The sequence below is a fragment of the Belonocnema kinseyi genome, chromosome 1, assembly GCF_010883055.1.
Source record: "Belonocnema kinseyi isolate 2016_QV_RU_SX_M_011 chromosome 1, B_treatae_v1, whole genome shotgun sequence".
NCBI classification, from domain to species: domain Eukaryota; kingdom Metazoa; phylum Arthropoda; class Insecta; order Hymenoptera; family Cynipidae; genus Belonocnema; species Belonocnema kinseyi.
Genome location: NC_046657.1, coordinates 19455144 through 19468078, shown reverse-complemented (window position 1 = coordinate 19468078; position 12935 = coordinate 19455144). Strand labels below are relative to the sequence as shown.

Genomic DNA, 12935 nt, shown 5'->3' with positions numbered 1-12935 from the left:
AGAACATTTAGATGAATATATAGACAAACATAAATTCGATTGGCCTATTTTCCATATGAAATGTAAACAACAAACAAAGGTATGACACGTAATGATGCGTTGTGTGAAAGGCGAATATGATTGGCTTCTTTTTGTGCAAACAAAACACAACGTTGTCGTTTTATAAGGATTACGTAACCACTTATGTACATAATGATTACAAAAGTTCCTAAAACAGGTAATTTATTATTAGCATGAACGTTTTCCATAATAACTTTTTTTCTAAATAAGGCATTTCTTTAAAGACTTTTATTTTTCTCAGTCACTCTTTTGGCAGCAGGCACGGATCCAGGGAGCTATGAATAATTAAGTGGGCTAATTAAAGTTCTAGGGTGGCCTCTAAAAATAAAAATAAGGTTTTGGTCATTTCCGGGTTGTCAAATATTTTTTCGAGTCAAACATAATAAAATTAAAACTTTCATACTTGTTAAAATCCGTATTTTTTGTCATTAGGATCATTTGAAAGTATTACATCGAAGTTACAAGATTTTATGTTAATAAAAAAGATTCCAGAGATGTAAAAGATTTTAAGGAATTTCCAAGAATTTTAATTATTTTAAGGAATCAAAAAACTATATATTTACGAAGACTTCCACGAATTTAAAGAATGGAGGTACATCAAAGGATTTTTAAAGATTTGCAAACATTTTAAAATATTTTTATTGAAGGAATTTTTAGGGATTTCGATGGATTTAAAATATTTTGAGGCATTTTCAAGTATTCGAAAGCATTTTCAGATACTCAAAAAAAATAAAGATATTTTTAAAGATTTCAAAGGATTTCAAATATTCATTTTAAATCCACGAATTTTGAATTTAAGAAAATTTTTTAATATTTTAAAGGATTTTTAATGGATTTTATAAGATTTTGGAGGTTTTTGGTAACTCTAAGAGCTTTTAAAAGATCTCAAATAGATATTTCATCAATTTTCCAGAACTTTAAGGTTTCAAAGAATTTTCTATGATTTCGAAAGATTTGAAAATATTTTATAGGATTTTAAAGGATTTAATTAGATTTCCTAGAATTTTAATGTTTTTTAAACATTTTACGAGCTATCATCGTATTTTAATTCCAGGATTTCATAAAATATCAGATTTCAAAGATTAAAACAGGTTTTTCAATATGTATAATATACTTGAAGAATTTGAATAGGTTTGAAGGACTTTCAAAAGGATTTTAATGATTTAAGGGCATTTAAAAAGATTCCAAGCAATTTTAACCGATTTGGAAAGATTCCAAATATTTCAATGATTTTAAGAAACTTTAAAAGCTCTCAAGGTTATTCAACAAATCTTTCAGGATTTCTGAAAATATTTTCAGGTTTCTTGTGATTTTACAGAATTTCAAAGAAATTATTTACAAGAATCGAGAGACTTCAAATAATTTCCAAGATTCAAAAAGATTTTCAAATAATTTTAATAGGTTTCAAGAATTTGAATGGATGCTAAGAGAGTTTTAAGAATTTAAATATTTATAGAGTATAAATAAATAGAATAATATTTTATGGTATTTTTAAGCGATTCAACGAATTTTCAAGAGATTTAAAAATTTGAAGGAATTTCCAAGGATTATAGTGATTTTAAGAAATTTGAAAAAAGTATACTGTTTTAAAGAGATTCTTAAAATTCAGAAGATTTGAAAGAATTTTCTGGGTTCTATATAAATTTCAGATATTTTCAAAGAATCAAAGGGATTCTTAAAGAATTTTACGAATTTAATAAAATTTCCAAGGATTTCAATGATTTTAAGAATTTAAAAATCTTTCAAGGTTTTTCAAAATAATTTTCCTTGTAATTTCACCCGATTTCAAAGAATTTATTTTAAAAAATTGAGTGTGTAAAGGATTTCAAAGATCTAAAATGATTTCACAATATTTTCAATAGAATTCAAGAATTTGAGGGGATATTAAGGGATTTCAAAGTATGAGAAAATTGTTAGGGTATAAATAAATATAATATTTATACTATGATAATATATTAGGGTATTTCCAAGGATTCCAAGGATTCCAAGAATTTTTAATGAGATTGAAAATATTTGAAGGAATTTTCAAGGATTTTAAAGATTTTAAGGAATCCAAAAAAAACGGTATGCAATGTTGATAAATTTCCTAGAATTTCGAAATATTTGAAAAGATCTTATAGGATCTATAAGATTTTATGACACTGAAAAGGATTCCAAATGATTTCAGAGGATTTCCAAGACTTACAAATATTTCAAACTGTTTCAAAAGGATTTTTTTATATTTTCGAGGATTTCTCCAATTCTAAAGGATCTTAAGGAATTTCATAGGATTCTAACTTTTTGGGGCATGTACAAAAATTCCAAATAATTTTTCAAGGCTTGAAAAATTGTAAGGTATTTTTTTCTAGAATTTTGGTTTTTCGATCTTTTGAATGATTATAAGAATTTTTAATAGCTATTAAGGTATTTCGATACATTTTTTAGGATTTCAGGAAATATCACAGTTTATGTAATTTCACGGAATTGCAATGGATTTTATAATATTTTAAAGGACTTCAAAGAATTTACTTACAAGAATTTAGAGACACCAAAGGAAATTTAAATATTGTGAAACATTTTTTAATATTTTCAATCGATTTTACGAATTGAAAGAGATTTTAAGAGATTTCAAAGTATTTACAAAAATTCCTCGAAATTTTAGATTAAAAAAGGTTTTAATGTATTTTAAAATATTTCAAAAGATTTTTAATATTTGAGGGTATTTCAAGGAATTTTTAAAAGCTTTAAATGATTTAAAGGAATTTCCAAGAATTTGAATGATTTTAAGGAGTTCAAACAAATTTAATGCGGTTTTAAAGAATTGTCTAGAATTTTTGAAGATTTTAAGGAATTGTGATTTCAGAAACCATTAGATTTTATGTAATTTCGCGTTATTTTGATGGGATTTAATAGGGACTTAATGACATATAAGGAATTTTAATATGATTTTCAACATTGTGTTTTTAAAATGTCTTCATTTTAAGGACATACTTGTAAATAATATCAAAGGAATCAGAAATAATAAAACAAGCCCTACCGAATTTAAACTTTTGAAGCTAAAAAAGTTTAGTTTCAAGGCCTCAAAAATTAAAATATTTTAAAATTTCGCATTCAAGATTATAATTTTAAATTGAAAGTATAAAGATTTTTAAAATGATAAAAATTATCAAGAGGTATTATATTATGTATTATGGAAGTACATATTCACCTGCCAAACTTGAAGAACTTTAAATACTTATTAAAGGGCCAATTAACAGGGGAATAAACTGCAAATATTATTTTAAAAATAATTTGTCTCAATTTTCTATTAAGAAATAAAACAATAAAACTAAGTAAAAATTATAGGGGGGGGGGGGGGGAATCGCTGTATTGGCCACCCTGTATATCCGCGTCTGCTTGTCATTGTAATTCAGAAAATAAACAATTTTGAAAGAGTGGAAAATTTACACAACCTATGAAATTCAATTTAAAATATGTATGTTATATAACCGCTGTATAGCAGTTAGATAACAATAATACGAACTTTATGTAAACACAATATAAGAGTTACATAGAAGTTATGATCCCGCAATAGAATAGTTACATAACAGTTATGTAACCTGAATATAACAGTTACATAACAGTTATGTAACTACAACATTATAGACACATAACAGTTATGTAGCCACATCATAACGGTTACATAGAAGTTACGTAACCGTAACATAACAGTTACATAGGAATTATGTAAATGCAATATAACAATAACATAAAAATTATATAACTGCAATGTGGCAATTATATAACAATTACATAACCGTTACATGAAGGTTGTGATTTTTTCTAGACTTCAAAATTGCAAGTCCATTCAAATTTTTAATCATCGTAATTGATACGTTAATAAACAAAAAAGATGGAAACACGGTTGCATACCTCGCCTTCAGCTCTCTTTTTCTCAAGCTCCTTCTGTTTGGCAAGCTCCTCGGCAATGCGAGCTTCTATTTCTGCTAGGGATTCCCGCGTGAACGGACGGAACAAACTTCGTTCTTCCTCTGATATAGAGCCAGAAACTTCGGACATTGTCTAGGCTGCACACAACTGAGCCACCTTCCTGGAAAAAATATACAAAACTGTTCCAGAATACTCTTTTATAGCCTTTTTATTAAATTAATTATAATATATATCCTCCCCCCCCCCCGTACATAATAGTCCCTCTCCATTTGTTACCTCTGTGCCCCTCTTTCATCCCACAACTCCTTATCCATTTTCGTTCACCCCCAGCTTCTCCAAATCTACTACATTCACATCCCTTCCTCTACCTCCTTCTCATTCCATTTAAAACCCCACTACCCCTACTTTATTTTCAACCCCTCTGCCCCTACGCTCACCTTTATTTCATCAGAAGCTTCTCTTCCCCTAGCACCAGTTCATCCCATTTCTATATCATCTACCTCCACTTTATTATCATCATTTACCCTACCCCCTTCTCATTCTCTCCAAAGTCCTTCTAGTCCTACTCAATTTTCACTTACTCTCTAGTACATCTTCCCCAACGCCTCTCTTTATTTTATTCAGAACCACTCTATTACTACCACATTTTATTCCCCTGTCCAGCCCAGTCCAAACTGCTCTATTCCATTCTCATCCATTCTCCTACCCCCTTTTCATCCCTTTCAAAGTTACCCTATCTCCACTCAATTGCCACACCCTCCTCACACACTCTTACTCAGCTCCTCTCTTCATTTTAACCAAATTTCCTCTACAATGGGACCTATTTCTCCCATCTCTAGCCCCTCTATCCCCACTGCATTTTTATCTTTTCCACTGACCATTTTCATTCCCTCCGAAGCCGACATACATCCTCTAAATTTTTACGTTCATTCAATTTCCTCTTTTCCTGCTCCACTCTTTATGACATTTAGAGCCCCTCTGCACCAACCGCCTATTAATCTTCTCCTTACCCCCTTTAATCCTATCACCCGTTAACCCCATCCTGATCCCATCTAACCCTACCACATTTTAACCTCCTCCCCAGCCCTGTACCCCTACGATATTTTAATCCCTTCATATACTCTACTCTCATATCTTCCTCTAACCCCTTAATCCCTTCTAATAATCCCTCCCTTAATCCCTCCTTTTAAATTCTTAAGCTAATAAGACGAATTTCGAATAATATAATTTAATTTTCTACAGAATCGTTAAATTCAATTTTGAAACGAAGACAAGATTTTTACAAAACAGACGAACTTTCAACAAAAAATATAATTTTTTAACAAAAAAGTTAATTTCAAACCAATTAGTTTAATTTTTATTACATAGTTAAATTTTCAAATAAATAGTCGAATTATTAACAAAATAGTTAAATTTTCAAGCGAAAAAAACGCATTTTCAACTAAGAATATTAATTCGCAACCGTACAGTTTAATTTTCTACTAGATTGTTGAATTGTCAAACGAAAAAGTTAAATTTTCTATAAAGCTCATGAATCTGCAACTCATAAATATGAATTTTCAACCATAGAGTAAGTTTTAAAGAAATTACGGGACTTTTCTACTCAAAAGGATTAATTTTCAACCAAATTCATGAATTTTAAAGTAAAAACATAAATTTTAAAGTTAAAAGAAATAGTTGAATTTTTAGTTAAAAAAATTAATTTTCAACCAAACAGAAAACTATTTTCGAACAAAATAGTTACATTTTTTACCAAACATATGAATCTGCAACCCAAAAAAGAAAATGAATTTTTAATAAGTCGGATCAACTTGTAGCCATGTAATTGAAATTTTGACCAAAAAAATAATCCGATAGAACCAGATAGTATCAATAGAATCGAACAGGATCGGAAACAAACAGAAATTATCGGATGAAAATGGATATCATCGGATAGAATCGAGTACAATAGGATAAGATCGGAGAGAATCCAGCTGGATCGAATAGATCTACATAAGATCGGATAGAAACGGAAAGCTCCATGTAGGATCGGATAGAATCGGAAAGCTCCATGTAGGATCGGATAGAATGGAATAGAATCTGATAAAATCGAATATGATCAGAAAGAATTAAACCGGATCTGAAAGAATAGAATAGGATCTGATGGGATCGAATAGGACCGCATAGAAACAAATTGAATTAGAAAGAAATATATATGACCGGTATAATCAGATCAGTTCTGACAGAATCAGATAAAATCAGTTTGGATCAGATATAATTAAATAGGTTTGTATAGAATCGTGTGAAATCGGATAGACCCAGATATGATCATATATGACGACATAGGATAAGGTATAATCGGATTGGAACAGATGGAATCGGATAGGATTATATTGAATCATTTAGAACCAAATAGGATCAAATAGAATCAAATATTATCAAATAGAAATTGGTATGATCAAATAGGATCGGATATGATCGAATATAATCAGTTGGGATCAGATAGGATGAGATAGTAACGGACTAGATCGGGTTGGATCAGATATGATCAAATAGGTTTCTATAGAATCGTATAGGATCGGATAGACCCGGATATGATCATATATGACAACATAGGATAAGATATCTCGAGATTGGAACATTTGGAATCGGGTATGATTAGATAGAATCGGATAGAACCAAATAGAATCAAATAGGATCAGATATGATCAAATAGGATCGGATATAATCAGATAGAATCAGATATGATCAGATAGGATCGGATATGATCAAATAAGATCGGATAAGATCGAATATAATCAGTTGGAATCAGATAGGATGAGCTAGTATCGGACTGGATCGGTTTGGATCAGGTAGGATCAAAAAAGGTTTGGATAGAATCATATAGGATCGGATAGACCCATATATGATCAGATATGATCATAATAGATAGGATCAAAATAGATTCGAAAACGATCGAAAAGAATGAAGCACAATCAGATAGGATTGGATAAAATCGAACAGAATTGAGTACAATGGGATAAAATGAGATATGATCACATAAGGTCAAATATAATCGGATGAGAACGGGTAAGATCGGTCAGGAATAGATAAAGTCGAAACAGATATGACATAATCAAATAGGATCGGATAAGATAGGATATTATAATTTTGGATCAGACAGAATGAGATAGAATCATATAGGATATGATCCGCAGAATCAAATATGATTGGGCCGTTTAAAATCGAATTGAATCGGAAAGAATCAAATACGATTCATTCGAGTAGGATCGGATAGATTCAGATAGGGACGCATATGATCTGATAGAATCGGATATGATCTACATAATCGAATAGGATTGGATAGAATCGTATTGGGCCGGTTAAAGTCGATTTGGTTAGAATAGAATCAAATAGAATTATATAGGATTGGATAGTAACATAAAGGAACGAATATGATTCGAAAAAATCGGATAGGATATGATAGAATCAAACAGGATTGGATAGAATCTGATTGGATATGATTGGACAGGATAGGATAGAAGAGGTAAAGATGAAGGGGTGACTGGTATGGGGGGGGGGTCGAGCGACTTATTTAACGACTTTATATTTTATTAAACACTTTTTATAGGCACATTTCACCTGCTTTGACAAAATGTTTTTATAAATTGCATTAATTACTCAAAAAACAATCATTTATTTTTTCTCTCCTGTGAATTATCGTCCTGATGAGGCTCTTTTGCATATTCCCAATGCTTATGCAAGAACATATCGTGTATTTATTTTTGGAGCAGAATCAGGTGACGTAATTCATCGTATGACGCAAGGTTGGCAGATTACTGTAATAAAAGAGTCGGACTGCACTATTGAGTGCAGATCCAAACAAGATTGAAATTTCTTGCATAATAATTATTGGAGAAAGCTACTTACACGTTACTACCTAAATATGGTTTTTTAGCTTATGATATACCGTCGATAAGACATGATCATTAAAAAAATGATTCCCATCTTGGTTGTGCAGCAGACATAATAAAATTTGTATAGTTGATCTTAATGTCAGTAAAAAATTACTCCGGCCTGGGGAATCGAACCCTTGGCCGCCGGTTACAAGCCCGAAGCACTACCAATGCACCAGCCACGAATGTGAAAAGTTACGTATAGTCATCCGATCACCTTACAGCCTTACCGCTGTCACTCGAACAAGGGGAGAGAGCCAACTCTGCATTTTAGTCTCGGTTCACAATTTTATCATTTGGTTGGAAATTTAGCAATATTCATAAAAACGCATCCTTTTTGATTGTAAATTCAACGATTCTGTACAAAATTTGTCGTTTTTTCTAATGAAAACTATTTTTATTGAAAATTGGTCTTTTTCATTTAAAAGTTCATCTTTTTCAGTATAAATATTGCATCTTTATTTTAGGAAATGCAACTTTTTGTTGAAAATTAAACCATTTCCTAGAACATGTGTTTTTTGTTTAAAATTCTTATTTTTGTGTTAAAAATTCAATCAAAATCTTTTTGAATAGAAATTTACCTTTTTCAGTAGAATTTTAATTTTTCTTTGACAAAAATGCAACTTTTTCGTTGAAAATGAAACTATTTCATAAAAGAATTACTTTTTTAAAAAATAATATATCTATATTGAAAAGATAACTGAAATCTTTTCTGGATAAAAATTCAACTTAAACTTTATGCTTAAATAAAATTTTATCTGTTTCACGAAAAATTTGATCTTTCTTTGACAAAAATGTAACTGTTTGATTGTAAATTAATCTATTTTGTTAAAAATGTATACTTTTTGATCGAAAAATTTGTTTTCTTGAAAATTTAAATATTTCGTTCAAAATTTCCTTTTTGTGTAAAATTTATATTTTGCTTTTGAAAAATGAACTGAAATCTTTTCTACGTGAAACTTCAACTTTTGAAAAAATGGCGCTTTTTACTAAAAATTCATCTGTGTTAGTACAAATTTCATCTTTCTTAGATAAAAATACAAGTATATGTTCGAGAATTCAACAACTTTATTAAAAAGTCATTCTTTCTTGTTTAAAAATTTGTCTTTCTGGATTAAAAATGCAATTTTTTGCGTAGAAACTTATTTCTGATTTAAAACTATATTTTGATCGTGAAAAGTTGACTAAAATCTTTTTTAACAGAAAATTCAAGTATTTTTTTGAACATGTATTTTTTTTATTTCAAAATTGATCTTTTTTAGTAGCGATATCATTTTTTTATGAAAATGTTTAACTATTTTGTTAAAAATAATTATTTTTAATTGATAATTCAACTATTTGGGTAAAAGTTAAACTGCTTAGACGAAAAGCCTTTTCTTCAGTTTCAAATTTATTTTTTAACTGAGAATGTAACTTTTACAATTTTTAAGACTCATATTTATTAGTTGAACATTTACCTTTTTTTAGTAAAAACGTAATTTTCTTATTTTAAAATTTCATGTTCGTCGGGTAAAAATGCATCAGCTTCGTGAAAAATAATTTTGTTCTGAATTCATAGTTTAGTTTAAAAATTCAATTTTTTCGAGACAAAAATTATTTTTTTAACTTTTATCTCTTTTTTGAGTTAAATATCTTTATTTGTTGAAATTCGTCTTTCAGGTTTAAAAATTCTCTTTTTTTCGTGTATGAATTTCATCTTTTTCATTGCAATATAAACGATGACACTCTTTTGTTGAGAGTCTATGTGTTTATGTTTAAAATTCAACCATAATGTTTAAAGTTAAATTATTATTGTTTTGAAAATTCAAGTATTTTTTTAAAAATTCATCTTTTACAGTAAAAAAGACATTTTTTATTTAAAATAAATTATTAAATTAAAAAATTTGTATCTGAAATATTCTTTTATTTCGTTTATAAAAAATTCTACGTTAAAAATATTACAAAATTAAAATGTTGGTATTTGAATATTAATGATCAAGGAAAATGAAAAATTAGTCGAGGAAAAATCAGGGAATTTCGAAAATTAATTTTTCGGACAACCTGCTTAATTTGTACTAGCAATCACTAGCGAAACATGTCTGGAAACTAAAAATTACGTACAGTAAGGGGGTGGGTGGTATTTTGTTAGGATTTGTTATTAGGTTCAATAGTGGGGGGGGGGGGGGGGGGTGAAGAGGACCTCTAATCCGTTACGTAATCAAGATACGACCCATTGGATAGGGTTTGGTGAAAAACACTTCCGGGTGGCCGGTAGCTCAAGTGTAGCGCTGCGGCTTATAACCGAAAAGGACGTGTTCAATTCTCGCCGCCTGCACTCTTTTTATTTATTTATTAAAATTTTCATGAATGTAATTTCTTTTAATGGCCCCTAAAAATTATGCAAATAATAATTTTCTCAATGTCTTTTGAGTTTTAATTTCATATTTAATTGGTAAACATTATGAAAAAATGATTGACATTTGTATTAAATAAATTTGTTTGCGAATAATATAATCAAATTTTAAATAGAAGGTTATTCGTGAAAAAAAGCATTAACAAAATTATTATTTAAATAATTTTTGAAGATAAATAACGGAAATTATTTTTCTAAACATTAAAAAAAAGTGCAAGCAGCGAGAATCGAACACGCACCTTTCTGGTTATGGAGCCGAAGCGCTACTACCTAAGCTATAGTTTAAAGTGAAGTTTCTCTACAACGGTAAAAAAAATATCATATTGCTGCTTTATCAAATTAATAGTTAGGTCTCTCTCCCTTTAAAGTCATTCTTTGGAGTAGAAAGGAGGAAGGTATGTGACGTTGTACCATGCACCACGTCAAAAAATAATGAATTATTACATATAAATATATGTTACTTGTGCGGTACGACTTCTAAACTAAAATTTTGGGGTAAATTGAGACCTGCTTGGTAATATGAGACATGTGTGGTAAAATGGAATAGGTGTGGTAAAGTGGAGCAGACAATAGGATGCATGTTTTTCATCCAGAAAAAAATATATCAAGTCACTAAATGGAACATTTCTGGTGGCCCGATTTACCCCTCGCTATCACAATTACCCACCTTCTATGATAGTTTTTTACTTTGTTCTTGATGCTAAGAGTTTTAAAATAAAATCAGTGAGTTAAGTGTAACTTGTGAAGTAAAGTGTCACTTATAGGGTAAAGTGGAGTATCTCGGGTTAAGTAGTACACATATTTTTCATTCAGGAAAAAATATAGAGTCACGAAATCACAAATTCCGTTTGTTTTGCTTTACCACAGATTTTATCAGTTAGCCCCCTTTAATAGCAGTTTCTTACAATGCTATTGTTAATAACAATTTCTGAAAAAGAATGATAGGGTGAAGTCGGACATATAGGGCAAAGTGGAACACCTCTTTTTCATGCAAAAAAAAAACAATATGAGGCCACAAAGTAGAAAATTTCGAGTGTCCCGCTTTACCCCACACTGTCCCAGTTTGCCCCATTTTCTGTCAGTTTCTTACCTTGCTATTGGTGCTAACAGTTTCTAAAATGACGGCTGTGTTTATATTGTGGTAAACAGTTCTGCCGCTGTTGCCGAAATCGAAGCTGGGAATGAGATCTAGGATTGCTTTTGGAAAGCTGCCTTCGCGATTTGGAATGCGTGATGGTGTGTAGAGACGTTATGTGTGGTCGGACGGATAAATGCGGTTGTCGCACCACGTTACTCCACGGTTTCCGGTTCTGGATGCCTGTTCTCTCCTTGGAACTCCACTTCCGGTTTGTGATCTTTATTATTCCTAAATTGTTCTTTGTCGAATTCGCGGCGACCAATAACGAACGCGCTGCGGCAGTGCGTGGTATAGTGGGGCCCGTCCAACTCAAACCAAGATTTTTCATGTCCGACCTGAAAAGATCCATTTTTTCATTTTCTAATGAAATAATTTTATTTGCAAGTATGTTAAATTCAAAATACATGTGGGATAAAGTGGTACCTTGGAGGAAAAGTGGTACATGTAGGGTAAAACGGTACATGTAGGGTAAAACGGTACATTTAGGGTAAAATGGTACATGTCAGGTAAATATGAGATTGTGAGATTGAGAGAGTATCATTTAACGGAGTTTATTGAGGCGTGTCGGTTAAAGTAGAACAGTTGAAGTAAAGTGAAACAGGTAGGGTAAAGTAGAACACGTGGGATAAAGTGGGACTTGTGTGGTAAAGTCGAACAGGTAGATTAAAATGTGAACTGTGGGGTAAAGTAGGGCATGTAGGGTGAAGTGTGGTCATGGGGTAAATTTGAGCATGGAAGGTAAAGTGGGACACATCTTTTTTATTCGGAAAATTTTTTTATATTTTAACCCACCGTGAAATCACTTTGGGATTCACTAGTTAAGATAGTATCGTAAAACGGGGTTAATCGAAGCGTATCGGTGAAAGTGGAACAGATGGGTTTATGTGGTACATCTTGGATAAAGTAGAACATGTGTGGTGAGGTGGCACAGGTGACTAAAATGTGTCCTGGAGGCTAAAGTAGGGAATGTAGGGTAAAATGGGATATGTGGGGTAAAGCGGAACAAATGTTTTTCTTTCGGAAAAATTTATAATACATTAATCCACTATACAACCACTGTGGGATTCACTGATTGAAAGAGTATCGTAAAAAGGGGCTTATTAAGTCGTGTCGATTAATGTGGAACAGGTGGGGTAAAGTGGGACAGACATTCAGAAAATGATTATTTGATGAACACATGAACGTTTTTCAATGTTCAGTGGCTCAAATGAAAGGTGAATAAACTTTCCAAAGTTTAAAAAATATATTTTTATTTATATGCTGGACGACGTTATCACACTACAAAGTCCAGGATAAATTTTTATTAGGTCACTCGGTTATTTGTTCGATACTATCCGTCGCACAGTACGGCAAAAAGGTTTTTACAGATAAGCTAGTTTAGAGTTTACAATTTGGATCAGATTTGAGCACTTAATTTTTAAATTAAAGCGAATTAAATTTCTAAGAGATTTGTAATAACCGATTTTGAAATTTCGTTTTTTAATAATTTTTTATTTACCAACAAAGTTGACATTAAAATTTT

The 12935-nt window shown here is 30.8% G+C and overlaps 1 protein-coding gene across 1 annotated transcript in view; it reads right to left on the bottom strand.

Moving 5' to 3' along the window:
- The window catches only part of LOC117167010 (sodium channel protein para), a 116167-nt gene extending 104694 nt beyond the window's left edge, over nt 1-11473 (bottom strand). Inside the window, exons 1-2 of the mRNA XM_033351561.1 lie at nt 11366-11473; nt 3952-4129 (exon numbers count right to left, since the gene is read on the bottom strand). Of these exons, the coding sequence (XP_033207452.1) occupies nt 3952-4098 (147 nt within the window). The 5' untranslated portion in view covers nt 4099-4129; nt 11366-11473. The remainder of the gene's footprint in view (nt 1-3951; nt 4130-11365) is intronic.
- Nucleotides 11474-12935: the final 1462 nt, after the last annotated feature.